The 24996-nt window shown below is 52.6% G+C and overlaps 11 protein-coding genes across 11 annotated transcripts; 5 read left to right on the forward strand and 6 right to left on the reverse strand.

Moving 5' to 3' along the window:
• Positions 1 to 149: 149 nt before the first annotated feature.
• PG997_015282 (uncharacterized protein) lies at positions 150 to 949 on the reverse strand (the record flags this gene model as incomplete). The annotated part of the gene is made up of 2 exons (XM_066819596.1): positions 150 to 528; positions 579 to 949. 2 exons carry the CDS (start codon positions 947 to 949, stop codon positions 150 to 152), a joined length of 750 nt encoding a protein of 249 aa, XP_066660481.1.
• A 1653-nt stretch (positions 950 to 2602) lies between these two features.
• PG997_015283 (ankyrin repeat protein) lies at positions 2603 to 4696 on the forward strand (the record flags this gene model as incomplete). The annotated part of the gene is made up of 1 exon (XM_066819597.1): positions 2603 to 4696. The coding sequence occupies one exon, from the start codon at positions 2603 to 2605 to the stop codon at positions 4694 to 4696; it is 2094 nt and encodes a 697-aa protein (XP_066660482.1).
• A 2720-nt stretch (positions 4697 to 7416) lies between these two features.
• PG997_015284 (uncharacterized protein) lies at positions 7417 to 7791 on the forward strand (the record flags this gene model as incomplete). Its single annotated transcript, XM_066819598.1, has 1 exon — positions 7417 to 7791. One exon carries the CDS (start codon positions 7417 to 7419, stop codon positions 7789 to 7791), a length of 375 nt encoding a protein of 124 aa, XP_066660483.1.
• A 212-nt stretch (positions 7792 to 8003) lies between these two features.
• PG997_015285 (uncharacterized protein) lies at positions 8004 to 9808 on the reverse strand (the record flags this gene model as incomplete). The annotated part of the gene is made up of 3 exons (XM_066819599.1): positions 8004 to 8758; positions 8823 to 9359; positions 9418 to 9808. 3 exons carry the CDS (start codon positions 9806 to 9808, stop codon positions 8004 to 8006), a joined length of 1683 nt encoding a protein of 560 aa, XP_066660484.1.
• A 1418-nt stretch (positions 9809 to 11226) lies between these two features.
• On the reverse strand, positions 11227 to 12872 carry PG997_015286 (uncharacterized protein; the record flags this gene model as incomplete). Its single annotated transcript, XM_066819600.1, has 3 exons — positions 11227 to 12289; positions 12343 to 12578; positions 12630 to 12872. The coding sequence occupies 3 exons, from the start codon at positions 12870 to 12872 to the stop codon at positions 11227 to 11229; spliced, it is 1542 nt and encodes a 513-aa protein (XP_066660485.1).
• Positions 12873 to 13417: 545 nt separating this feature from the next.
• Positions 13418 to 13827, forward strand: PG997_015287 (uncharacterized protein; the record flags this gene model as incomplete). The annotated part of the gene is made up of 3 exons (XM_066819601.1): positions 13418 to 13438; positions 13511 to 13567; positions 13624 to 13827. The coding sequence occupies 3 exons, from the start codon at positions 13418 to 13420 to the stop codon at positions 13825 to 13827; spliced, it is 282 nt and encodes a 93-aa protein (XP_066660486.1).
• A 278-nt stretch (positions 13828 to 14105) lies between these two features.
• Positions 14106 to 15415, forward strand: PG997_015288 (uncharacterized protein; the record flags this gene model as incomplete). Its single annotated transcript, XM_066819602.1, has 5 exons — positions 14106 to 14310; positions 14381 to 14689; positions 14740 to 14987; positions 15046 to 15314; positions 15373 to 15415. The coding sequence occupies 5 exons, from the start codon at positions 14106 to 14108 to the stop codon at positions 15413 to 15415; spliced, it is 1074 nt and encodes a 357-aa protein (XP_066660487.1).
• Positions 15416 to 16114: 699 nt separating this feature from the next.
• PG997_015289 (uncharacterized protein) lies at positions 16115 to 16992 on the reverse strand (the record flags this gene model as incomplete). The annotated part of the gene is made up of 2 exons (XM_066819603.1): positions 16115 to 16709; positions 16805 to 16992. The coding sequence occupies 2 exons, from the start codon at positions 16990 to 16992 to the stop codon at positions 16115 to 16117; spliced, it is 783 nt and encodes a 260-aa protein (XP_066660488.1).
• Positions 16993 to 17252: 260 nt separating this feature from the next.
• Positions 17253 to 20253, reverse strand: PG997_015290 (uncharacterized protein; the record flags this gene model as incomplete). Its single annotated transcript, XM_066819604.1, has 9 exons — positions 17253 to 18064; positions 18127 to 18318; positions 18380 to 18416; positions 18513 to 18807; positions 18883 to 19192; positions 19330 to 19365; positions 19441 to 19524; positions 19597 to 19909; positions 20017 to 20253. 9 exons carry the CDS (start codon positions 20251 to 20253, stop codon positions 17253 to 17255), a joined length of 2316 nt encoding a protein of 771 aa, XP_066660489.1.
• A 1262-nt stretch (positions 20254 to 21515) lies between these two features.
• Positions 21516 to 22322, forward strand: PG997_015291 (uncharacterized protein; the record flags this gene model as incomplete). The annotated part of the gene is made up of 1 exon (XM_066819605.1): positions 21516 to 22322. One exon carries the CDS (start codon positions 21516 to 21518, stop codon positions 22320 to 22322), a length of 807 nt encoding a protein of 268 aa, XP_066660490.1.
• Positions 22323 to 22710: 388 nt separating this feature from the next.
• On the reverse strand, positions 22711 to 23953 carry PG997_015292 (uncharacterized protein; the record flags this gene model as incomplete). The annotated part of the gene is made up of 2 exons (XM_066819606.1): positions 22711 to 23129; positions 23203 to 23953. 2 exons carry the CDS (start codon positions 23951 to 23953, stop codon positions 22711 to 22713), a joined length of 1170 nt encoding a protein of 389 aa, XP_066660491.1.
• Positions 23954 to 24996: the final 1043 nt, after the last annotated feature.

The following is a 24996-nucleotide window of genomic DNA, read 5'->3' on the forward strand; positions in this document are numbered from 1 at the left end:
AGACCTTCATGTGAGATATGACCCGAGGCAAGTCGTCAATCAACCAGTTGCTGACCTCTTTCGCATTTGCACTTGTGCAGTTCTCTCTGACCTGCAAAAGGATATGCAGGAATGTGCTCCCGATATCATTTCTCTCGGATAGCGATTGATTAGAGGCAGCAAGAGGCTCTAGTTTGAGAGAGGTTCGTCCTTCTGTTAGAGCTATATGGACTGGCGTAGCGTAGAGGGCCTTTTGCCGAGTGCAGAGTCGAGTATGTGTGTCCTTGATGTTCAATGACCCCCCCTTTTGCGACTTCCTCGTGGATATCCTCCAGGAGAACTGTAGTAAAAGACTTCTTACCCGGGCCACGTGTCGGCATTCCCATGGCCGCCGCAGCAAGGATCTCAAAGCGTCCTCTCCGGTCGTTGCGACCTCTCGCAGCCTGAGCTGCAAAGCAGCAATCAAGGATCAGGAGGATGTCCGCACTGGACTCTCTCATCAGCTCCTGAATCTTGTACCACCTCAGGGTAGAGCCCCCAGCCTCAAATCTGGCAGGCGGTTAGAGTTGCATTCAAGTTATGATGAGTGAAGGTCTTACTCGGCCCAAACTGATTGGCATTCTTGACCACGATGTTTATCATGGTCTTCGTCCCCATGGCCACCATAATAGATGATCAAAGTCGAGCGGTGGGTCGCCTCGCTCAGCAATTTGGTGACTCGACTCATGAGTTCGTATTCCAGAGTCTGGTTGGGAGTGGCAGCCTCGACATTTTTGCTGGGTATGGCGAACTCTTCGGTGGGATAGTGGAATGTTTCCTCGAACATTTCACGGACTGCTTGGCACTCTGTCTTGAAGCCCACATTGCCGGTCTCCCAATACAACACTAAAACTTTGGGCTTTAGCTGGTCACGTCGTTCGATTGACACCAACACTTCTTCATTCGTGGATTTCAGCCAATTGCCATCCATTGTATGTTGTTCCGTTGTTTTGCGTAACAAGGGTTGCATAGGGCTACTTGTGTTGCCTTTGTGCGCTGTGGGCAGGGCGGCGTCCAAAGTCGAGCAACACCGCAGGTTTTCTTATTTTTGGGGGTGGGGGGACTTCATCGGAATATTCCCCACCCTTCGATGTTGCATATGTATTGGGGATACGCCACGGCCAAAATTCGGAGCAATCCGGGCAGAAGTGCAGATCGAGGGTAGCAGGTGGGTGACACAGCATAGTCTGATACACACCGGCGACGCTAATCTCCAAGGCAGGGTGACAAGCAACTAGGGCATCGCCCAATTAAAAGGCTTATACATTACGCCCGGTAGCCTGAAATATTCATGGCGCCATGCAATGGATTTTCCACTTTGCTGTTCCTGAGTCCATTTGAAGGTTTGGTCTTGTCTCCAATATCCAACCTGGTGCTTTGAGTGAAACCACGCTGATCGATCTCACAAATCGACCATGGCTGATCCGTCTGGAAGTCTCGACTTCAGTCCACCACGCTTTTCGAGAAGATCAGTGTCTGAGACTGATTTCGAGGCTGTCGTAGACGAGCAACGGTCCACAAGAGCGACAGAGGAGGCTGCTCTAGAAGATTTCATCAAGACTCTCCAAACCAGTGGCCTACCTGGGCCACTGGTGGTTGTCGGTCCCTTCGAATACATCGGCAAAGGGGGACAAGCCACTGTGTATCGAAGTGATTTACATGTATCCATCGATACCAGGGTCCTCGTTGCTGTCAAACTTCCTTTGTTCCGTGAGGACACTGGCGTGCGTCTTGACTTCACAGTTGGCTCGAAGACTCGGGAGCAGTTCAAAGACCTCTCGACGGAGGTCAAGGCACTGATGACGCCTGAACTTCAAAGGCATCCGAACATCGTCGACCTCAAGTGCTGGTCTCGGGAGCCCTACCGGAACTACACGCCTCTACTGGTCCTTGAGCTAGCTACATCGGATCTAAACGAGTTCCTCCGTACCCATGAAGGCATACTTTCCCAGGGTCAGAGATACGCAATATGCACCAATGTGGCAGCTGGCCTTGACATCATACACGAGTGCGCCTTCATACATGGAGATCTCAAGCCCGGAAACGTACTCATGTTCCCCCCAGAACGATGGTTATGTTGCCAAACTCGCCGACTTTGGTCTCTCCACCAAGAGCCTCGGGGGTGATACGCATTCAATCCGCCTCTACGGTACTCGGGGATGGATAGCGCCGGAGGTGGAGCGAGGGGAGTTCCTCACGCCAAATGGAGCCGCGAAAGCTGACAACTACTCCTTCGGACTTGTCATGCAAACTATTATGCGTGGCATTGACGACACTGTACCTCCGCCAATGCCGCTGAAGGAGAAGGTGGAGAGCCTTGTCTCCCGACTACTTTGTAACGATCCTACTGAGCGACCAGAGCGTTTGCTTGGGTTACTTGGTTATGTAACGGATGTTCAAGATGATCAAGCAGAGTAAGCCTTTCATATTACCTCACCTCGCAACAATCTGGTCACTTAACATGACGGTTTGATGTAGCGCGGAAATTGGCAAGAGCAGTCGAGCCCCGGAACAATATGCAACTTCAGAGCTACGGAATGACTCTGGCTTGGGCACGTTCGGATGGGAGCTGCTAGCTGACTGGATGGAGGGCAATCGGGAGGCCCCCGAAGGCGCTCTTTTCGGCATTTTCCTTGATTGGACGTCGGCAGAAGGCCGGCCCGATTTCCACTACCGACATGAGAACTTCTCGGCTCCTGATGTCTTGTTGAAAGCTGCCGAACAAGGGTCCTTCGCCGCCAAAGCGGCCATTCCGGCTGTTTTCGAATACTACAACCGTGATATTCCATACGACGTAGAACAAAATCTGGTGGGACATCTATACGATGCAGTTGCCAGTGGGTCGACGTTATCGAGAGACGCACTGGGAAGGAGAGAGCCCGGTGCTGTGGTCGCTGCGTTGAACCAGTTTGAAGCCAACGGAGGTTATGGTACTTTCTACAAATGCCCCTTGGTCGAGTCTCGACTGCACTCTATTGTCAGAAATGGCAATCTATCCGACCTTCAAGCTCATCTGGATGAGCAAAAGAACGCCGACATCGAGTGTCTGACTGTCGATGGAGAGTCGCCCCTATTTCTGGCTTGTGCACGTGGTGCCTGGCCAATGGTGACCGAACTATTGGATAGAGGGGCGGACGCGACCGGATACTTTACCGATAAGAAGATCACATGTCTTCACTGGTTGTTCGCGTTTGATCCCCCACTGGATGATGTATACAATCCTCAACGACACGATATGGTGATCAAGAGGTTTGTCAAGGCTGGTGCTGACATCAACGCCAAAGCCTCCGGACCTATCCCCTGTCTCCACTACCCCTTTCAACTCCCCGCTGGGACGCCACTTCACTGGGCCGTGGTGACGCATAGCCACGCTGCTGTGAAAGCACTTGTCTTGAATGAAGCAGATGCGGGAATCCGGGATGGCAGTGACCCCTACCAGTACGACGAAAGGGTTCGGTTCCTGGGAGAGTTTCGCAGGCTCGAAGAGGACGTATACTCGTTCTCCGAGTGCGGCACGCAGGGTCTGTTGCCTATGGATTATGCGGCTCTAGATTATCAACCAGGCTTGCTCAAAGAGCTCTGGTCGATCGGGCGAGACCTGGTGAACTCGGCAGACGAGGAAGGGTTCACTGTTCTTCATCGCCTAAGCGCAAGCCCCGTTCGCCGTACTTTCTTCGGCAAGCCTTTTTCATTCCTACCCTTTCTCGGCAGCCCAGGTGGACACAAGGAGCGCTTAAAGCAGATCGTTCTTGATGTTAAGGAGATCGGCGGAAGCATAGATCAACTCACGACACCAAATTGGCACCTGGCGCAGAAAACCCAGCTGATATCCCAGCCCACCTTCTACATTGACGAGTACACACCACTAATGCTGGCAGCTCTGAGCGGCCGTATCGCCGTCGTCCAAGCGCTGCTGGAAGCCGGTGCAGATCCCAATGCGACAAGCCCCACCGGAATGACGGCTCTTCACTGTATCAGTGGCTATGCAGACGCGGCAACAGTGGTGTGCCGCAGTCTCCTTGAAGCAGGTGCGACTCTGGTCACATGTGGCAGCGAAAAACTGGCTCCGCTTCTCAGGGCCGCCCAGAGACGCAACCTCGACGTCGCGAACATGATGCTGTCGAACGGGGCAGATCTAGAAGAGGTTGACCGTCAGCCGCGCTCCCACTGGCACGGCTGTAGTGCGCTGTTCTTCCTGGCCCATAGGGCTGGTGCGAGTATGCCACTCAGCGACAGTTACGACAAGGCCGTGGCCGAGTTTGTAGACAAATGGCTCCTGGATCCCCGCTCGTGCGACCGGGCCAAGCGTGCACGCATCTTGACTCGACACAACGCCTACCACGGCACCCTCATGCACCATTTTGTGCGCAATGCCATGCCTTCGACTGTTGCTGTGCTGATCAGAGGCGGTGCGGACGTGAACGCGGTCGGGATCTCCTCGGGTTCATGGTCTTCAGTGACTAACAAGACACCCCTGGACTTACTGATGTTGGGTAAGGAGAGTGAGGATGCGCTCCGGAAACCACGTCGCCAGTTCCAGACCGGTAAGGAAGGTGATTACTTTCGTACGATGGAGAATGCGGTGATCGCGGTTCTAAAAGAGGCCGGTGGGAAGCGTTTTGTGGAGCTGGTAGAGGGTTCCGAATTAGAGGATGTCTCAAACTACAGGTACCGATAGGCCTCTCCTAGGCACAGCGAGGATAAACGAAATGACCAGTAGACAGGCATACTTCATAGTAAGATTTGTTGATCTATACCTCGGCTCAAGTCCTTCCCACAATAAGGTTTACTTGACGCTTTGGTACTACAGGAATCATCGACATGCTTGCTTATAATCGAGAGCCGTTTCCGGTCAAGTAGGTGCAGACATCATGCCGCCCGGATTGCGGCTAGTATTGTGTTGGAGGCGAACACGAGATGTAACGCTCCCAGCCTGCTGCTCCATGTTGGGAGACCACCTTTCCCCGCAGGACTATGTACATAGTCCAAGCCGAGCCTTATGTCTAAGCCACCGCTTGCTCTCACGGCTCGAAGCGCTTCTCCAAGTGCCGTCTACGGGGGCCGAAAAACAGTCTTACAGGAAGTCCATAATTATGGCTTTGCTATCCAATCAATCAGTCGCCATTTGAAGCGATGTTTCAATGAATTCTAAATTTAGAAGCGAAATTCTGCCTCGCCGGAGCCTTGAGATACTTAGCTACACTTGGGGTAATAAAAATCAAATCCCGTCTCACTGATGACCTTGATATATTTGCTTACTACTTACCCATTACAGCCCAACATTGAGGTCACTTACCACATCCTTCCACTGAATAATCCTACCTCAAACAACTAGCATACATCCTTACTTGCTCATCTCACTTCATCAACTAATTTGACTTTGCTCATTTTCAAGTCTTCACGCGTACCCCCAAAATGTCCCAGCGACGGGTATTGAGGGACAGTATCGAGCTGTCTCATCTTTCTACGAGAACCTCGAGCCTGGTAGACGAATGGAACGTCTCATCTGTCTCGCAGACCCAAAGTCTGTTGGAAACCCCCACTGAATACAGACCGACGTATAGCCCTAATGTCGACGAAACCAATGCAACCGGCGTTCACGGAGCTTCCAAATCCCTGCGTTCATCGTCCCCTGAGCCCTTGAACCGCCAGCCCAGACGCTTCTGGCACAGGCTTGGCTTAAAGGGACTTTTGGTCATTTCAGTCGGCTCCTTTCTGCTTATTGGCTCAACCCTCTTCCTTTGCTTCTTATGGCTTGAAGCTTTCGAGGCTTCGAAAGAAGGAGGCAAACCTAGCAAACTCTGGCAAGACATTGTCTTTGCGGGCTGGATTACCAGAGCCGTTACCATTACAGCCGTAATTATACGCAGTGCGATCACGGTTCAAGCTGCAGTGGCTACTGCTATGATAGCAGCAATCATCATCGAGTCTGCAGGAGTTCATTTATGTCACTTACCCATCCTATCCATTGCTCGATCGGTTACTCTATCCCCACAAGGTCTCGCAATACCCACTTTCACCAACTTCCTGGATTCTCCCAAGGTTATACACCTACCGCTTATTATGACTACCCTGTCATGCGTACTCATGCTTGGAAGTCAGTTTATCTCAACAATACTCTTATCAGATTTCAGGGACACTAAGATAACGGGACTGGCTACTTCCAAAAATATTACCATGGGAACATTGTCCGGTGCTGATGCTTCAGAATATTGGGGGAGACACCCAAGGCCTTTTGGTGGTTTGCAGAGTACCGCGAACGGAACAGCCGCCACAAGACAAATCCACACATAGTAGACACGGGTCGAACTCTACGTGCTGCTCTTCCTTGGCCTGATGAGGAGACCCGATTGAATCTTGTATCCTATGCAGGATTGGCCCAAGTATGGGAAGCTCGATTTGTCTGCCAAAGCCCCGCCTTGGCAAACGCCAAGTTTATGGCGCAGTCACTACAGCCATATCTTAGTGGGATTCTCGATGGAAAGGTGCTCTCCTTTCCAATAGACCAGCCATATGTGGATTCTTCTCACCCATCGACTACAGTCATGCCCGTGCGAACGATTACTGATCCGGGTATCTATACAACTACACCAACCCTCTCCGACGTCACCACGACAACACCACGACCAAGGAGCATAAGACTCGAAGGCTTTGTGGCCAAGGATGAACCCGACTCTACTCTCTTAACAGATGAACGGCTGGGCTCGGGTTCCTACAATTGCACTGCATCTTGGGAATCAGGATTTTCCGTTTGCAGAATGAACAACATCACATCGAACGCATATCTTAAATCTTTGGTACAAGAGGCTCTAGAGGATGACACGTACCCATTCGGTATATTCCAGGTTTATATCGTGTTCTCGCTGGAACAGTTTGACCTGAGTGAAACGGATATCGAAATAATGTCCAATCTGAGTTTTACTGAAGGGCAAAACAGCATGAACTGGTCAACACGAAGCGAGGGCCCATGGACCACAGTGTTCAACTCTTCTGGAAGTCCAATCCTCTCTCTTAGCCGTTGTGTACACGATGCTGCCACCTTCATGCTTAATGTTACCATGAATGGAACATCGGCAAACTCGGAGCCGACTGTGTGGGAGGAACTGAGAGATGGCATGCATGATCTGGCTACCTCTCAATTCCGGAAACAGCTTGGAGCAACAATGAATGTCCTATCCTCCCAGGACCGCGGGATCATCCCTCTGCACCTCCCCAAGTATAGTATTGAAACCCTAGGGGAACTGGAGAGAACTAGATCCGGCCTTACTTCCCACATAGACACTCTGCCTTTTGGAGAATACTCGATAGGAGTCATCGAATCCCTCTTTGTTGATATCATACATGATACAGGAGACCCTTCCCCTAGCTTTCCAAGCTATCGATACTGTTTCCAAACAAATGCAAATTTTCGATGCAAGATGGATGTCTCGGCGACCCAAGCATGTCGTGACCTACATTCTCGCGGAAAGCAAGTCTGTACCGGCCACAAACACGGGACTCATCGTCGTCATTGCTATAGTCACTACCCATCTCGTCGTTCTTGGGACTACGTTGTTCCTATTTCTTCGACGCACCGAAACGACATTGATCGGCAACGCCTGGCAGTCGGTAGCCCACGTGGTGTCGGATGATACTCTCCCGATCCTCGACCGAGCGGGTGATCTGCGGGACAAGGAGGTCAAGATGACCATCGCGGAGGCCAGTGGAGGAGCTGAGATGGCCGGCGTCATTAGAAGGCGCAAGAATGGCAAAGTTCAGTTCGGCGAGAAATGAGGAGCAGATGGCACTGGGGCTAGCCTCAAAACCAGTCTACTGGACATGCTGATATTCTTAGGTCTGCCAGATTGACTTTTGTTGGAAGTTGGCCATGGCCCTTTCACTGATAAGGAGCAGCGAGGATTGCACGGAAGTTAGAAGCAGCTTGGTTTGTTGGATATTTAATAGTCTGCTAGTCACTCATTTATATGCTATTCAACCTTGACCTTCTACGGGGACCCCGCCAAACCATCCTTTTTCATCTCAGCCGCCACATGCTCATCATGCGCCAACACCAACCCGGCCTCCGGATCCACGACCTTCTGATGCTGATGCGCCGCGGCCACGAGCTCCGGCCTCTCGTCACTAAGCCGCTTAAACGTCGCCTCCGCGTCCCAGACCCAGGGCGTGGGCGCCGCGAACAGCAGATCCATCTCCTCGAGCGTGCGCTGGTTGCTCTCCGGGTATAGGGCCCAGACGATGGGGATGGCGAGCACGTTGCACGCGCCGAAGATGTGCAGCGTGTTCTCGCCGAGCGCGTCGAACATGACGGGGCACAGCAGCGTCAGCCAGCCGTTGCCGATGGACCACCCGACCACGCCCCACGCGTTGCCCTTGGCGCGGCACTGCAAGGGAAAGATCTCGGCCGGGTACAGCCAGGGGACGGTGAGCCAGGTCGCGCCGAAGACGGAGGTGAAGATGAAGACGAACGAGGCCGCCGCGGCGCCGTACGAGCTCGCCTTGCCCAGGTCGCCGTCCGCGGTGGCCTGTTGGCCCAGCTTCGAGAAGGCGCCGGCGAGGAACATGGCGATGCCCTGGCCGACGGCGCCCCAGTACAGGGTCCAGCGGCGGCCGATGCGGTCGAGGGTGAAGACGCAGATGAGGGTGGCGAACATGTAGAAGATGTTGTTGAGACCGCTGATCCATTGGCTCTTCTCCGTGTCGAAGCCGGCGATGCGGAAGATGGTGGGGGCGTACACAGTGACTACGGAGTAGTAATATCAGTATCGGAGTTCCACTTTGGGGGGAGAGGGGGTAAGAGTACTGACCTCCAGCAATACCAACCCATTCCTGGATAATCTGAAGCCAAATAACCAACTGCACGCGACGACCGGTATGCAGCTCGCCTGAACCGATGTTGAAGAACATGTGGTAATACGAATTATGCTTGGACTCCTTAGTCTCCAGCTGAGCAATGTTGCGAATATCGTTGTACTCGAGGTCAGCCCGGACGGCGTCCTCTCCCGTAGAGCCCCTTAGACGGCGGAGGATGAACTGGGCCTCGTCGTCGCGGCCAACTTTGACAAGCCAACGGGGCGACTCGGGCATGAACCAGACGACCACGAGCAGCACCAACAGCGGGATGATCTGGAAGGCGATGGGGAACCGCCACCGGAAGGCGCTCTCGCCGTTGTCGATGAACGACAGACCGAACTCGAGCCAGTAGGCTACGACGACGCCGAAGATGTTCAGGGTGAACTCGATGGCGATGAACTGACCGCGCGACGTGTGTTCGGCCGTCTCGGTAGCCCAGACTGGCACGATGGCGTTGAGGATGCCGGTGCCGATGCCGTTCACGAAGCGGGCTATCCGAAGATGTCAGTGATTTGCACATACACATATCTTCCGTTTATTGCCACTTACCGCAGATCATCCAATCATGGTTCATCGCCGAACACTGCAGCGTAGCCCCAATAATCGCCCAGACGGCCCCTACCGCAATCGTCTTGATACGACCGAGCTTATCGCCGATCCAGCCGCCGAATAAGCAACCGCACAGGGTCCCCAAGTAGTACACCGAGACGATGCCACCCTGCAGGAGCGAGTCGGTGATGATAGGGGCGTTGGTCTCCGGATCGACATGCCCGAAGCCCATGAGGTCGATGTAGTCCTTGGCGTTGTTGACGCCGCCCATCATGCCCTGGTCGTAGCCGAAGAAGAAGATGGACAGGGCAGCGACGCAGTTGATGGCGATGAGCAGCTGCCGCTTCTCGAGGAAGTTGGCGACGTTGAAGCCGGGGAGGCGCTCCATCATGACGGCAATTGTTGTCTGTCTATCTCATGTAGGATCTCTGGTAAGATTTATTTTACCTCTATGGTTGGCGCTTGTCGACTGAATTAGCAGTGGTTGAATGCGACCATGGCCGAGATGAAGACAAAAGTGCAGACACCCAGCAAAGTGGATGGGTGCGAGGGCACACGATGCTTCATATACGTCACGCGCGTAGATGCAGCCAAGCCAGGAGGCAAGGCAAAGTCGACTGACTCGTGATATTTCGGCAGCTGGTTCACGCCAAGATCCGAAATCGCGCCGAAGACCAACCTCCGGGGGAGGAAGTGGGTATTGTTCTGTCCAATGCCCTGCGAGGTCAGGTTGAATTTTGCCCGTTATTACCCCCAGACCCCCACAGAAACCCCAAAGTCCCCCACTGGATTTCAGTCGGCTCACCATCACGCGGCGGTCTGCAGCCGACAAGACAAGGAACAGATCCCGGGGTGTGCCCCATTGGCCCCATCCTGTGCTGTCGCTTTATTGGTTAGTCGGGAGGAAACGCTGACGGGACGGCGCAAGAAGCTTCAAAGTTCAAGGCTTCGCTGCTGAAAGTGCGGCTTAAGTGTTTAAGCGCCCCAATCACCGTCTGCGGGGGATATGCCGGGGTACCGTTAGTGGGGCCCATTTCCCCAACAGTGGATAGGCCATGACGTTCTTCATTAGACGAATCGACGTCTGCCGATAGTTCAGATCTCGACTTGGACGCTAATCTAGTTTCGCATATATCCTCAGAAGAAACATTGTCGGGTGAGGTTTGATTAATGATTGGCCCATTTGGGTTCTCTTCGATATGGGGCCAAGTCGCACTTCGCATAGCTTTAGTGCCTCCATCCAAGACCAGGTATTGTGATGTTCGGCACTTGGATCGGAACAACTCAGGAAATCCACACACGCTCTCTCTATCTTGCTTCATCTAACTAAACATATCTGTATGGGTGTAGACCCATTGGCGAAGTCTCGCTGGTTATATAAGCACTTTGTATTGTTTTACGTCTGTGGCTATCTCGACCCCCGAACAGGTGGACCACAAGTCGAACTAATGTGACCGTATCACAGGAAAGGTCATGCTACCCGGTGGTATTTGAGAAACTGATTGCTAAAAAAACAGAGTCTAAGCCATTGAACCGCAGAAAGAAAAGCCGTTGAACAGAGCACTGGCCCCCGTCGCGCACTGGCTATAAACGTAAACGATATCAACAATCCTCTGGTCACTATATAACCCCCTCCGTTTCTGCTGGGGCAATAGGAAATCGAATCAAGATTAGAAAAAGAGAAGTGAAAAAAGAAAAGTGAAAAAGAGGTAAAAAAGATATGAAAAAAGGAAGTGAAAATGAATAACCCCTTTAACACTAAGTCAAGTACATCTTCACTTCGTGTTTCAACGCAGACCTCCTCGAGATTTAGTCCTTCTCATTAAATCTGCCACGCTTGTTGGCATCAGAAGAACCGTGCGTATCATCTTCACCGACCCGTTGCTTTCTCTTCGACCTTCTTGGCTGGACGGGTTCCGTTTCTGACCCAGTCTCTCCGCTATAGAGGGGACTAAGCAGCTGTAAGGTGGTATTGTCACCGCCGACACTGCCTGGAGATAAAGCCCTCCGAGTAGGCACTCTTTGGGCCTTGCCAATTCTACTCTTGGCAGATGGGCTTGACTCTGGGGTGGCCACAGGCATCTCATCCGCCGAACGCGAGGCCGCTTCCGATGTGTGCGGGAGAAGGTGGTGTTCCCCGGTTTGCGAGTGACTGCTGCGACGTCTGATGCGACTAAGGCTGTCTGAGAAGTAGTTGACCGCGGCATCTTTGTAGTTGATTCGACATGCCCCAGGAACAATGTACTGATTCTGGCGGCAGCTTGTCGAGTGAATGCCTTCCCAAGCGACAGCCTTAGCTTCGATATATCCTTGCTGGATGAGATCCCTTATGCGGCTGGCGGTTTCCTCGACGGTCGAATTTGTGATATCACAGTCAAATATGAATCGCAAGAGCAAGTCGCGGCTTCTTTCCTCTATCAAGTTGTCTGTCGGCTGAACCCGGGTGGCCTCTTCCGCCCTCCTTTTTGAATCATTGGTCAATGGGGCAATCATGATCTTTCGCGTTGAGGGATTCTTTCCATCCGATAGTCTAGGACTCTGGTCCTCGGGAAAGTGCGGTGCGTCAAAGTTGATGGTTTTAACCAGGTCCCGAGTGCTGAAACATGTCTGCTTCTCAAGGAGATGATCCAGTGACCAGATGAGTGCATTTGTGAAGGAAGCATCACCAGGCGCCTTTGTAGTCGAATTGGCTGACGTTGCTGCAAGATATTCAAACGCACGGTGGCCCCTTATGCGCTCTAGCTGACCCGCGTTGCAGCAATCAAAGATTACCAGGACGTCCGCTTGTGTTTTCCTGATGATGTGATCGGCTGAGTTCCATACGACCTCATGAGACTCAGTGGTGCTTCTTTTTCCAGGTAGTGATAACGACCTGTTGCCAGAGGGTCAGATCCGCGATCAAGCATATGGTGGGAGAATACACACGGTGTTAATGTTAGGTTATCTCGGTCATTACCGGATATCCCATAGTCTGAGAAGCCATGCCCGGCATAGTATATGATCAACAAGGTATCCTTGTCGTCATTATCAAAGACGAACTTTGCGAGGTGTAGGTTGACTTGAGTTTGGGCCGATCGTTTGGGATCTTTCGTCAATATCTCTCTGGTCGTCTCGAACTTGAACTTCTCCCTGAGAATGTTTTCCAGAGCTTTCACCTTCAACTGTAAGTTAGAGTGATAGCTCAGATAGCTTAGATAGGCTTCGAAGCTCACCTCTTCCTCTGTCTCCAGATCATCGATCTCTTTATGCCAGGACAGTAAAAGAACAAAGACCTTGATGTACGGGACATACTGGCTTCCCAGGTCCCCCATTTTACTGTCCCATAGGGCCTTGAGATTTGAATCGCGTGTTTCGTCGGCATCCTGGTAGCCTTCGGCTGAAGGATCATGCGGCTCGAGTACTCGAGGAGGTGCATTGCTGGACGAGGCGTGGCCGCCCTCGAGAGAAGCCATCATGGCCAATACTTTTGAAATGCGCAGTCGGCCGCAGACCGTGACCCTTCCTTTGTGGCAAAAGAAATAAGTAATTGGCTCCCAGATCATCTGAAAAGTAAGGCCGTGAATAGGATCCTTCTGTTGTATTATATAGAATTGCGTGATATTTTGTGCACAATGTAGTGGTCAGCTACCTACCCATCAAATACTAAGCCACAGAAGCGATGCAACAAAGCTCCCTGGAGAGTGGATTCCAGGGTTCGGGCGTTCGGCGAAGAGTGTTAGTTCTGCATGGTGGCTGATCTAGGCCTCCGACTTCTGCAGCCTGCTTTCAGGTTTGGGAGGGGTGAGCCTTGAGGCTTACCATCTAGGATAAATTACCAGCTTAAAAACTGCCTTGGCCCCAGGCACCCAGCCCATCTCTCTGCCAATTCTCGTTCGATAATCTCAAAGTGCCTTGCACCCAAGCCCTCTTCCCAGATCATCTGTCCGCCACCTCTCATTTGACAACTCCTACGAAAACAATTCACAGCTCGGGCGACAATCAACCTTGGCTAATGTCCGACATGCAGAATTCTGATGTACAGGTAGATATTGACTTTTTACACATCGTTCCGTTTACCGAACCATGGGAGCCTTGCCATACTAACACCATATAGCGTCCTTCGAAACCCGAAGATAGATCAGGTCGTGTGGACTCAGCCAACCCCACTGCTGTAGGTTCGGCAATTGAAACGTCCCTAAGTAATCATTCACTAACGAGGACTGCCAGTCACGAGCCAAATTCAAAGTCGGAGCTAAGGCTTGGTACAGACCCTCAAAGACAAGGGTGTACGGAGCCGAAATCTGGGAGGTGAGGGAGGAGGATGGGGAGTTTCAATACCAAATCAAAGTCAAAGTCGAAGGTGAAACTGAGCCCAAGCTGTACAATGATGGGGAATGGGTGCCGCAAGAGCAGCTGGATGCAAAGGAGTAGTGATTCGACCAAAAGTCAGGCTCTGTGATGTCGCGCTGTATTACCCCGCTGAACTGCGCCCGGCGTTAGTGTGCATTCCAGATGACAGCAGATTTGGGCATCTCTAAGCGCAGCCTGATGTACGGTGTCCTTGGCTCGTTTTATAAATGGATGACAAATGCTCTAGTCGTTCTTCCGTTCCACGTTCTACTACTTTATGTTGTCTATGTTTCCCCTCGCTACAAATTGATTGAAACTTGTCTGTTCATGATTGTACCTTTCATATGCGCTGGAGTAGCATGGCATCTCCTATTTCTGGCTGCCCCGACCTGGAGAAAGGGCATCCTCATAGCCAACCCAGCATAGCAGCATCAGAGGCTACCGTTAAACAAGACCAACAGGTTGGGACCACAACAAGCACGCCATCATCAACTTCCAATTGGTGGCAGTGGTTGAAAGAGAAGAAAACTCCTGACAAGACCAGAGAACCACGTCACAGGAAGCGTATGTTGCCAAATTCTTCCGAAATCATCCTATCATAAGTCATCTAACGGCCCTTATGTATTCCGTTCAGTGAATTGCAAGGAGAGGAGCTACCGGTCGGTAGCGACATTTCTTGATAGCGATGAGAACTTCATGATCTATCGCCGTTTTGGGTACCTGCACTCCCGCATGCTTCTGAGGCTACAAGACAGATTGCGAGCGCTAGAGTTCAAACTGGACCGATGCGACAACGAAGACGCTGCCCATGAGACCGAGAAGTGGCTATTAATGTCTAGGGATAAAGATGAAGCAGCATGCAGAACTTTGATGAAGGAGGTGCCAGATATACCCACGCGGACCCAGATCTTGGACGAAATTGAGGTGTTCCTAGGGAAATACGGTATGAGCCACGACTCGTAGCATATAACCAAGATGCTCATGATAATGCAGACGACTGGGTTCTGAAGGCACAGCAAATGGTTTCCCTCAACAGACCAGCTGAAAGGGACTACCAGAGTGTCGAGTCACACATGTTCAGCACGAAGCCATTGGTGGACGAAGAGTACCGCTTCATCTATCAGAAAGAAGATCTGATTACTTTGCGGGATGGCAGAGAGATGGCGCTCTTGGACTCTCTCACTGAGAGGCTGCTTCGGACGTTTCACTGCCCACTGTTGCAGAAGATATTCTGCACAAAGGTACTTGAACTCCCATCATGGAAGCGTATCTTGAGCTACTAACTTGAGTCGCCTACAGCGTGAGTTGGAGAAGACGGACGACCCCGACGTATATTACTACAGCAAGAGCCGTAAAGACTGCTTCAATACCATAATCCTCTGCATGGTGTTGATAAGTCTCCTTGTCTTGCCCATTTTCGTCCTCTACAGTCTGTTGAACGATGACCCCAACGGAAGATCGTACACAGTGAGCATCGGGGTCCTGCTCGTATTCGTGTTGGTGTTTTCGGCTGCACTGTCACTCTTTACCAAGGCCAGGCGCCATGAAATCTTCGCTGCGGCGGCAGGGTAAGTGCTTGATCAACTACCCACAGAAAATCAGGGTATAAATACTGACCTATCATAGGTACGCAGCGGTCCTGGTGGTATTCTTCGGTAACATCTCATGAAACAGGATGAAGAGAGTTAACAATACGATTAATGCTTGCTGCCGATCTTCGCTCTTTATATATCAGGAAGGCAGGAGTACAGGGCAAATTGCTTTATCTTGGGGTTTATTTGTTGGCGCATAGCAAACACTGTTTGGTTAGTCAAGGTTGTTGGAGTCTTTCTTTTTTTTTTTCTTTTTTTCCTTTTTTTTTCCGCTTTTTTTCTTTAGTTAATACTGAAATTAATACTATAATAAAATCCCGAGCTTTATCTAGTTATCGGATTTTTTTATTAAGCCCTACGTGCCAGCGAGAGCTTGCATATAGTAGGGGGAGGAGGGACGTCGTCAAACACATACCTATAGTGATAACAGTTACGATCCAGCTTTAAGCCGGCAGCGACAGCGTCGCATCTCGAGGGCTGGACAAAGAACCGCGAGGTCGTGGATGAAAACGGCGAATGGTTTCTTCCTCTTTCTATCAATTGTTACGCACCTATCATTCTCATCGGACTTCTAACAAGTATCATATTTCTTTACTTCCGTATTAACGTGATGCCAGAACAAAACGCGTAGTTAGGAGGGATACAGGGGATAGGGAGGTAGGGTATGATGGTTGCTGGAACGCAGGGAAATGAAAATAATGAGTGACATTCATAAGTCGTCGATACTTCAAATCCAGAGTAGTATCCCGACTCGATAATTCCAAACGTACGCAGGATCAGTCCAACCCCAGCTCCTTGATGAGAATGTCCGCCGCCTTCTCGCCAATCGTCATCGCGGTATTGTTCGTGTGCCCGCCCACATTGATCGGGCAGATGCTGAGATCGGCAATCTTGAGCCCCGCAACCCCGTACACGTTCAAGTTCTCGTCCACGACCCCGTTCCGGTCCCGCGGCCGCATCTTGCACGTGCCCAGCGAGTGCCACGTCGTCTCGACGTTCTCGCGCAGCCACTGGTCGATGACGGCGTCGTCCTCGGCCGTGTACTCAAGGGCGGGGGCGTCGGCGCCCAGCGGCTCGTCGGTCTCGATGCACCGGGCCGCGGAGCCGGCCGCGAAGGGCGGGTGGCAGGGCGCCGCCTCGCCGCGGTAGATGCTCATGCGGCGGCCGAGCTCGCGCGAGACCTTGTAGCCCCACCGGCAGGTCCGGATGTCGAACCGCTCCGGGTCGGAGAAGATGCCCGAGTCGAAGTCGACCGGGTCGCGCAGGGCCGAGCCCGTGATGTGCAGCGAGCCGCGCGATAGCGGGTACAGGCCGACGCCGGCCATCATATAGTACTGGCCGCGGGGAACCTCGGACGGGTCCTTCGAGTAGCTAAAGCTCGTAGATGATCGGTCAGTTTATCAGTACAACGCAAGACGGGTACAGTCATGGAGAAAGGGATCGTGCGTGGGTGGTGTGTTTCATACCCGGCGCCCAAGGACATCATGATCAAAGGCTTGGTCTTATCCGATTCGAATTCCCGGTTCCACACCTCTTGGTAATCAGCACCAAGGGAAGCCAGGTCGGATTGGCTCGGCCGCAGCTTGCAGCTGACATCCATGACGTTCCAGCCTATCATCTTGTCTCCGTCCTGTATCATCTTGGTCAGGTCCATCGTCCCCGTCGCTATGCCATCAATGGTCTCGTCCAGCCTCAGGTTGGACTGGAAAGCCACCGAGACGGAGTGGTGATCCTCGTAGCCCTCTCCAACCCCGGGGACAATATATAACCCAATAATTTATACTTAAGTTTAACCTGTTTACATATAATATGCTATTAACCGTTAAACGCCCCTATACGTGATCCCAAGTCCACCAAAATTCCCGATTGTATGTCCCTTATCATAACCCAAATCCCGAAATATCATGGCATCTTTCACATGCCAGTTGGAAGAGGCAATCCATTCGTCACCTCGGATCCAACCGCCGCAGGCTCACCACGCAGCAACCCCTCCTCTCCTTTCACAGCCGCCATGGTCGCCTGCGCCTCGACCACGGGCGGCGAGGTGGGCGTCAACTCTTCCTCCTCGGCGAGGACATACATGCGGCGCGCCACCTCCTCGTATTGGGCCAACCACTGCTCCAGCTCCTCGTCCGTCAAGCTGTCGAGGTCGACCTCGTGGTCGTCCCCGTCCAGGTCTGCATTGGTGTCCCGGTCCTCGAGCGCCAGCGTTCCATTGTGGGGGGACGCCACGTCTACGTCGTCCAGGCTAACGCCGTGCCTCTTCTTTCTCGTGACGCCGGCGGGCTTGGGGAACGGGGGCAAGCTCGGCAGGACGCCCCAGAGCTCGATCGGGATCTGGCCGTCGCCGTTGCCAACCAATTTCTTCCACAGTTTGGCCTCATCCTTCAGGGTGAACTTCTTCGTCAATTCCACGAGGCTGATGTCGTCCAGGGCCTCGAGCTTCCCCTTTCTGTTGGTGTCGGCCGCGATCCTGGCCTTGGCCGCGTCCACTTGGGCCTTGGTCGGCGACCTGCGGTAGTCGGCCGTCCTGGGCGCGTGCTGTAGCCCCTCGCTCTTGTACCACTCGTCGTCGGTCAGCAGGGCCCAGCCCGGGTCGTCGATCAGGTCCCTGGGGTAGCACTGGTTCTCCTCGAGACCGTCGTAGGGCTCGGGTTTGAGGCCCTCGAACTCGGAGATGCTGAAGATGGCGCGCAGGGTGCTGACCGTTACGGTCGTGATGGAGGCTGTTTTACCCGCCGTTAGCTGGAAAGGAAGAGGTGGGGGAGGGGGTCCGGGGTGGGCTTACTCGTGGTTCCTTTTTCGACCTCTTGTTCCTCCTCTCCCTTCACTGATTTGAGATGGGCACTTACTACGTATGTATCTGCATTCTGCTGGTATTTCCTAGTCGACGCTGCGTTGTTGTCGTTGCAGAAGCCATTCCAGAGCTGGCCGGCGCCCTTGTTCTGGTCATCGGGCAGGAGGCGTACCAGCTGTCTCACTACAAACAAGACCCCGTCAATGTCTACTACACAATAAAGGGACTTCGCGCGTTTGCTTACTGTGCTTTGGAGCCTTGTCATCCCCTGGCCAGAAGTACTGTTGTTGTGTGCGCGGGTTCGGTCAGTAAATCACGGTACCGGGAAGTGACTGGTAGAGAGTTACCCGTTTTTAAAACGGACTGGCTTCACTTACCCTCGGCGGGAACTCGTCCCTTTCGCAACCTTTCCACACAGGCTTCTTATCTGCGCCAAGCTTTTGCTGGCCGTTCTCCATGGCCCTCTCGTGGTAGATGAAGCCGTTGGCCCAGGGGAACCAGTGCTGCCCCCTCATCTTGGCCCTGCTACCGGGCATCGCAACTAGTGCCGTCACACCCCAACTATTGGTGGCGGTCCCGTCATTTCCCCATCCCTTGGCGTGGCTGGTGGCCGTTTGCTGGCACGTCCATTCCGTCATGTCTTTGGTGTTGGAGTACCGCGACATGACCGATCTATTTATTTGGCCCCATGTGTCAGTGGGAGCTTGCATATAGTAGAGGGGAGAAGGGAAGTCGTCAAACACGTACCTATAGTGATAGCAGGCTTGAGTGTGCTCCTTTCTGCAGACAATCTTTGGTATGTCCTTTCTCTCTTGGATGTAATAGCCAATGTCGCTATGCGTGCGTGTAATGTGGACCACATCTTGATCTTTGCCACCGATGCATTCTTCCGTCGTGCGTCGCTCCTCTTCGTCAAACTTGTTGACTTTTCGCTTGGGCGGCGGGACGTAGGGTTCAGGAGCGCGTTTGACTTTGCAAGATTGTTTCTCCTTCTCTTCTTTCTTCTTCTTTTCCTCCTCTTCATCCTCTTTCTTCTTTCTCTCCTCGTCTTCTTTTTCTTTTTCTCTTCATCTTCCGTCTTCTTGTCGGGATTCTTCCCTTTATATATCTCCGTTCCCTCCTTCGGGTCGTCTTTCTTATCGAGGTTCTTGCAGCGTTTCTTATCCGGAAGTCGACATCCCGTGGGAACAATACCACCCATCAGAGAGTCCGGAGCGTCGACCAAGTTCGCTAGAGAAGATAGAGTGTAATTAGCCATCTGCACCATGGTAAGTGTTTTCTTGGGCTGGCTCCATCTGCACTTACTGAACATATCTTCGAGGTTGAAGCTCCAGTCCGGGACACCGCAGGCTTGGCCCACCCAGTCGTTATAGAAATCGGCAGCGCTCACTAGTACACGGGATGATTATTCGACCACGTCCGGAACCTGGAGGATCTGTATGGCCGGAACGAAATACTTACTGCCGTTCTCGTACGCAGACTTTGCATACTGGATAACCTGGCCGGCACCCTTGATTGATGCGCCGCCCGGGACGAACATGAGGCCTACATCGGCAATCTCCTTTATGGCGGACACAAAGACGGCGCAGAGGATGTTGCCGAGCTTTTCCAGCCCCTCGGCGACAAACTCGACGATCTCGCCAGTGAGATATTCCACCACCTTGTTCTCGCACTTGCACGGCGCCGGCACCCAGGGGAACCCGTCGTCGTCTTCGTACGTTGGGAAGGTTGTTGGCTCCTCGAAATTGGTATTCATATACGAGGTATAGTCGCACTGTTTCCTCCCCGGCAACCATGCAGTTAGTGAGTGGCCAGTCTGATGCGTGCCTACGACATGGCTGGGGGAGATCAACAAAAGAGAGAAAGGAAAAGAAAACACACCTCCGAGTATCCATGTACGCCGTTGTTTTGGCAATACTTAGAGCAGGGCTCCATCCCCTTTTGCCAGTTTGGCTGCATGTCTTTATTGTAGTAGTACATACACAGGCCAACCTTCTCGTATGCTGCCATTGTTTGTGAGTCGGGTTGATGTTCCCCGCGCAGGGCGAGGCCGGTGAGCCCAGCAGCCGCTCCATGGAGGAGGCCGGCCACCGGGAGAAGGGTTGAGGGAAATTTCATGATAATAGAGTCTGGATTTGTTCACTGTGAGGTATTGAGGGTTTCGAGAGAGGACTGGTGATTGAGACATTGATATTGCGAATTATGCGATACTCCTAAGCTCATATATATACTCTATCTATTCGTGGACTGTAAAAGGGGGCGCCTTATTCATGAGCGTTCATCAACCACGTTGGGGTTCAATATTCGCTGGATCTGACTTCCGTTCCAATTATACGGCGTTAGATTCGGAGCCTCTCTTTCTCCAAGCCCCTTTTCTGGAATAGAACTCACTCAATCCGCTACGCCAAACATGTGAAGTGACATTGCGCCTGGTAATGTAAGGCCAGGCTACGGGGTGTCCGAAACGACCATATAGGCAGCATGTTTCTATCAGTGATTGCTCTATGAACTATCCCGTGATAGATTCATGGTCCGTGTCTGACACATCTTTGCCGTTTATAGCCTCTTCAATATAAGCGCAACATATATGGCCTCTATTGTCATAGCGTATTACGTGCTGACACCCCATCAAAAGGTGAGCAAGAGGTTCACAAAGCCCCCACCTTAGCCTCGCTCGCTATTTTGCACCAAGGATAGCAATGACTGCCAAGGCTTCAGGGGTCATAGCCGATTGGACAAGGCTACGAGATAGATAGAATGAACAATTCTCGCCAGCTACAGCAAGTTCCTACATTACCAAGATATCGGTCTTGGTATTACTGGTGAGAAATTCCCATAAGCGATTTAAACCAGCCACCTTGGCTCTGTTGCCTAAGTCGTATGATATTTTGCTTTCGCTCCTAGGAAATCTCCATGACCTTCAACTGGCTTAAGATCTACTGCACTAAGTGCCTTCAGGGCAGCCATCAGGGGGAACGCCAGAAATTCTCTAGCTGACCCCACCGTGCCAATACTCCTCCAGCATCTCCCAGGTGAAAGATGTCAAAAGGTCAGAAGGAATGTTCACCATTTCTCGGTATTTTCGCATACTCCCGATGGGCGGCATTTTCCAGGACGTTCGCAAGGTTACGGGATCTGTACAATGAGAAATTCCCCCTTATGTAAGTCAGACTCATGATCACCACGATTTGGCCAATCATCCCTTGAGTCGCTTGTTTTTGTCACAATTGACCGCTTTTGGGGCCCCAAACAGCCGCAGTGGTTCGTATATGTCGTCCTCGTCTAAATGAATCACTTGCGCTCTGATCATTCCTCCCCTCCCTCTTTCTCTCACTTGTCGCATCAGACCTAGGAGAAATCGTCAAACACACCACAACACCATGTCATCGTCAGCATATTCCCACGACGAGACCGTCGCGGCCATCACATCCTACTACAAACTCGTGTCCAAAGTCCACGCCATCACCCGCAACTCGACACTGCTGTTTCCACCGCCCGAAGGCTGGCCGGAGCTGGGCCGCGCCGAGGTGGCAGCCGGTCTCGGTTTCAGCGACGAGGTCATGCGGCTCCTCCGCCACATCCCATACTTTGAAGACTCAGAGGCAGTTCAAATCCTGCCCGACGTGCAACCCCACAGCTACATCGAGCCCCAGAGGATCGAGCTGTACGCAGAGCTAGGAAAGCGGTCGAGCGCCGCCGGTGAGGGCGAGGAGACGCCAAAGCCACTGCCGTATCTCGTGTCCCTCGGCTGCAACGCGCCGGACCGCGAGTACGGGCACGACGTGTGGCTCGACACCAAGCGCGGCATTGTTTTGGTGGGCAGCTACCACGATGTTCGGCCGGACATTGGAGTTCCCGAAGACGGCATTTTCTCTTCCTCCGACGACGACAACAACAACGAAGGGGATTACGAGGACCTGTTCACGGAGTACGGGCAGAAAGGCTCGGGCCGTTCGTGGCGTGTCGGTACCTTCTTCGCCGCCTGTGAGCGCAATTTGAGGGAACTGATGTGGATGCCCGGCATGGACGAGGGTGACGAGGGATGGATGTTGGATAAAGGCGAGTCGCCGTACGCTATTCTGGATTATGAGGAGCGGATGCGGATCATGCGGTCCAAGGGCTGGCCGGGGGACTCCTGGGATCCAGAGGCGGTGGCGGATGAGGTTGATCGTCTACTTTCGGAATGAAATTTTGGAGAGGCAAGGACTTTTGTATGCATTGGGTGCTCTTCGTGGGGAGACGAATTTCGTGGGTTTGAGTGCCTCGCATTGGAACTGCTCTCTTCAATCAGTATGAAAAGTGAGAAGTATTCAACAAGCCAAGATTGATCAATGTGAAGAGCAACTGATGCGAACCTGGCATGCGAACCAGACGTTGTTTGGTGGTTGTCCGATCGAAGATATAATTGCTAATGATGCTTGATAAACCCTGACACCCTAATTTGTCCCCATGTCTATCCGCTATGACCTTGACCTACATATCCCATCCCCGTGTGTAAACCTTGCCTTGAAAAACCGTTCCGCCAATAAAAGTTACACACGCCTGGGTAGTCTCCCTGATAACATATTAACTCATTCACTCCCTTCCAATCCACGCATCACTGACGCGAAACTGCAAGTTGTTGTACACAAGACTTTCCTCTTCCTCGTCGTCGACTTCCATAGATTCGACGACCGTCTCGTCACCGGGGTCTGACATCGCTCTGATCGTGAAAGGATCGTGCAGAACCGGCGTGGGCGGAAACGGTTTGAAGTCCAGCGGGTTCGGAACGATGGATGGAATATATCGCGGCTGTCTCCTGGGCGGAAGGTTGCGTTGCACTTGGGGTTGGCAGACGAACTTGCTCAGACGGTTGCGGAAAGACAGTTGTAGCGGGGTGTTGCCGTTGGGTGGTACATGCTGAGGAGGTTCCGGTGGCGGTGTGAACAGCACTTCCGGAGCTGGAGAGTCGTCGTCATCGTCTTCTACGTCCAGTTCGGTTGTTTCCTCGTGGCCTGGTTGTGTTTCTTCGGTTAGCCTGGGCATGCGCGATGCTTGAGTGCTGTGGGAACTTTTCTTGTATCTTACCTGACGGTGCGGCAGCCGTATCTTCCTGATCCATTCGGTAACGATGCCCATCCATCAAGTTGGGATCCGCCCGCATGACAGCCTCGAGCTCCGCGCGCTGTGCGTCATCGTCATCGAACACCTCGCCATAGACATCCCGCCTGTTCCCGCCCAGTCTGAGCGGCGGACCCATCCCGCAGCCGCTCCGGATCCGCATCCACAGGCCCGTCAGCTCCCCCAACGCCTCGACGTACTCGATGCAGCTGCGGCACGGGTACGAGTCTATGTAGATGACCATGTACCGCCGCTTCCCCAGGCTCATGTCCCGGATCTTTTCCAGACGGAACAGCAGCTCGCGGACGTGGTCTTCCTCCGATTGGCCCGGCCGTCTGTCGAGATGAGCCTCGCACAGCGAGAATGCATACATGGTCGACAGCAGTATTTCCACGTGGCACGCGGCTCCTCGTCCCTTCTGTATCTCGCTGGCCGGAAGGGCCCCGTTATCCCTCTGTCCTGTCTTGAATCTGTGTCCAACACGCCGGGATGCCAGCTGGTGCGCGACCGAACACCACTTCTCCGAGTCGACCACTTGCGGGTCGCGCCTGTCGTCTTCTTTCCACCCGGAGGTGGCGTAGAAAGTGGGGCCAGGTACGTCTGCGTTCTCCGCGTGTTCTGCAAAATCGAACAGACTGAGTATGGGTAGGTCATCGCCGACGGGCATGATCATGCCAATGGTCTTGTTGCGCGTCAGCGACATGCCTGTCTCGGCCATGCCAACAAGACCATAGATGCCGATCTTGGTCCCAATCTTCGCAAGCTTGTAATCGTGATACTTGAGATCGCCTCCACGTCGATGCTGATTCTTGAGGGTGTTACGGCGCGCGGGAGATTCCAGTAGTCCCAATATTTGGTGCCTGTTGAGGGCCGCCAGTTTATTTATCTTACCCAAGCCCGTTTCGATGTATTCTTCTCGTATCGACCTTGTGAACTCGTTGTCGCGAGCGAAATCTACGGCTTTCATGTCGTTAATGTTGGCCTTTTGTACGTTGACCGACTTGACGACGACCAGGTATTTGACAATCTCATAATGACCCATCAGAGAAGCGAACATCAGTGGTGTCATTATATCCGGAGTTGTCTGTTCCATGGACTCGGGCTGCGATTGAACGGTCGACACGACCTTTTCAAGGTCTCCCGCCAGACATGCCAGATTCAGTCGAGATATCCCCAATTCCTCTGGGGACGCCATTATGTTCGACTTATTATGCTTGTCGGGAATTGGCAAATAAATGAAGGATGTCGCGTGGCATGTGAAGAAGAGACGTCGGCTAAAGTTGCGAAATTGAATAATACATCTGAAACTCGGTCAGGATTGCATTCCTGTGATCCAAGTACGTAGGTGTGGTGATATGTGTATGTCAAGGTGGACGGTAGACAGACAGGCATCAGTGGTGATGGAATAAGTGGCGATGGGAACGAATGATGAAAACTCACTTACCTCTCAACAATGCAAGACGAAGTGGGTGCTGCGAGTGAAGTATCAAATGGGGCAGAAAGGGCGTGGTGATCGTGGTGCCAATTGCGTAAGGAGCGGATTGAGGGCTATGACAGTTCCCTACCGAAGACGATGAGCTTGTGTGGTACATGAAGTTATCTTGGCAAAGGCTCCATCAATCTTGAGGTCTGTTGGATGAAGCTCATGTAGAAGGCGAAGGCAGTTGTAACTTCACCAAGGCTGCCTCGGCAGGAGAGCCGCCCACAGGTTCACGATGAGATTCAAGCGCAAGGTCATGTATACGGTAGGAAGACGGAGAT

Source organism: Apiospora hydei (assembly GCF_038363865.1).
Source record: "Apiospora hydei strain CBS 114990 chromosome Unknown utg000011l_segment0_segment0, whole genome shotgun sequence".
NCBI lineage: Eukaryota > Fungi > Ascomycota > Sordariomycetes > Amphisphaeriales > Apiosporaceae > Apiospora > Apiospora hydei.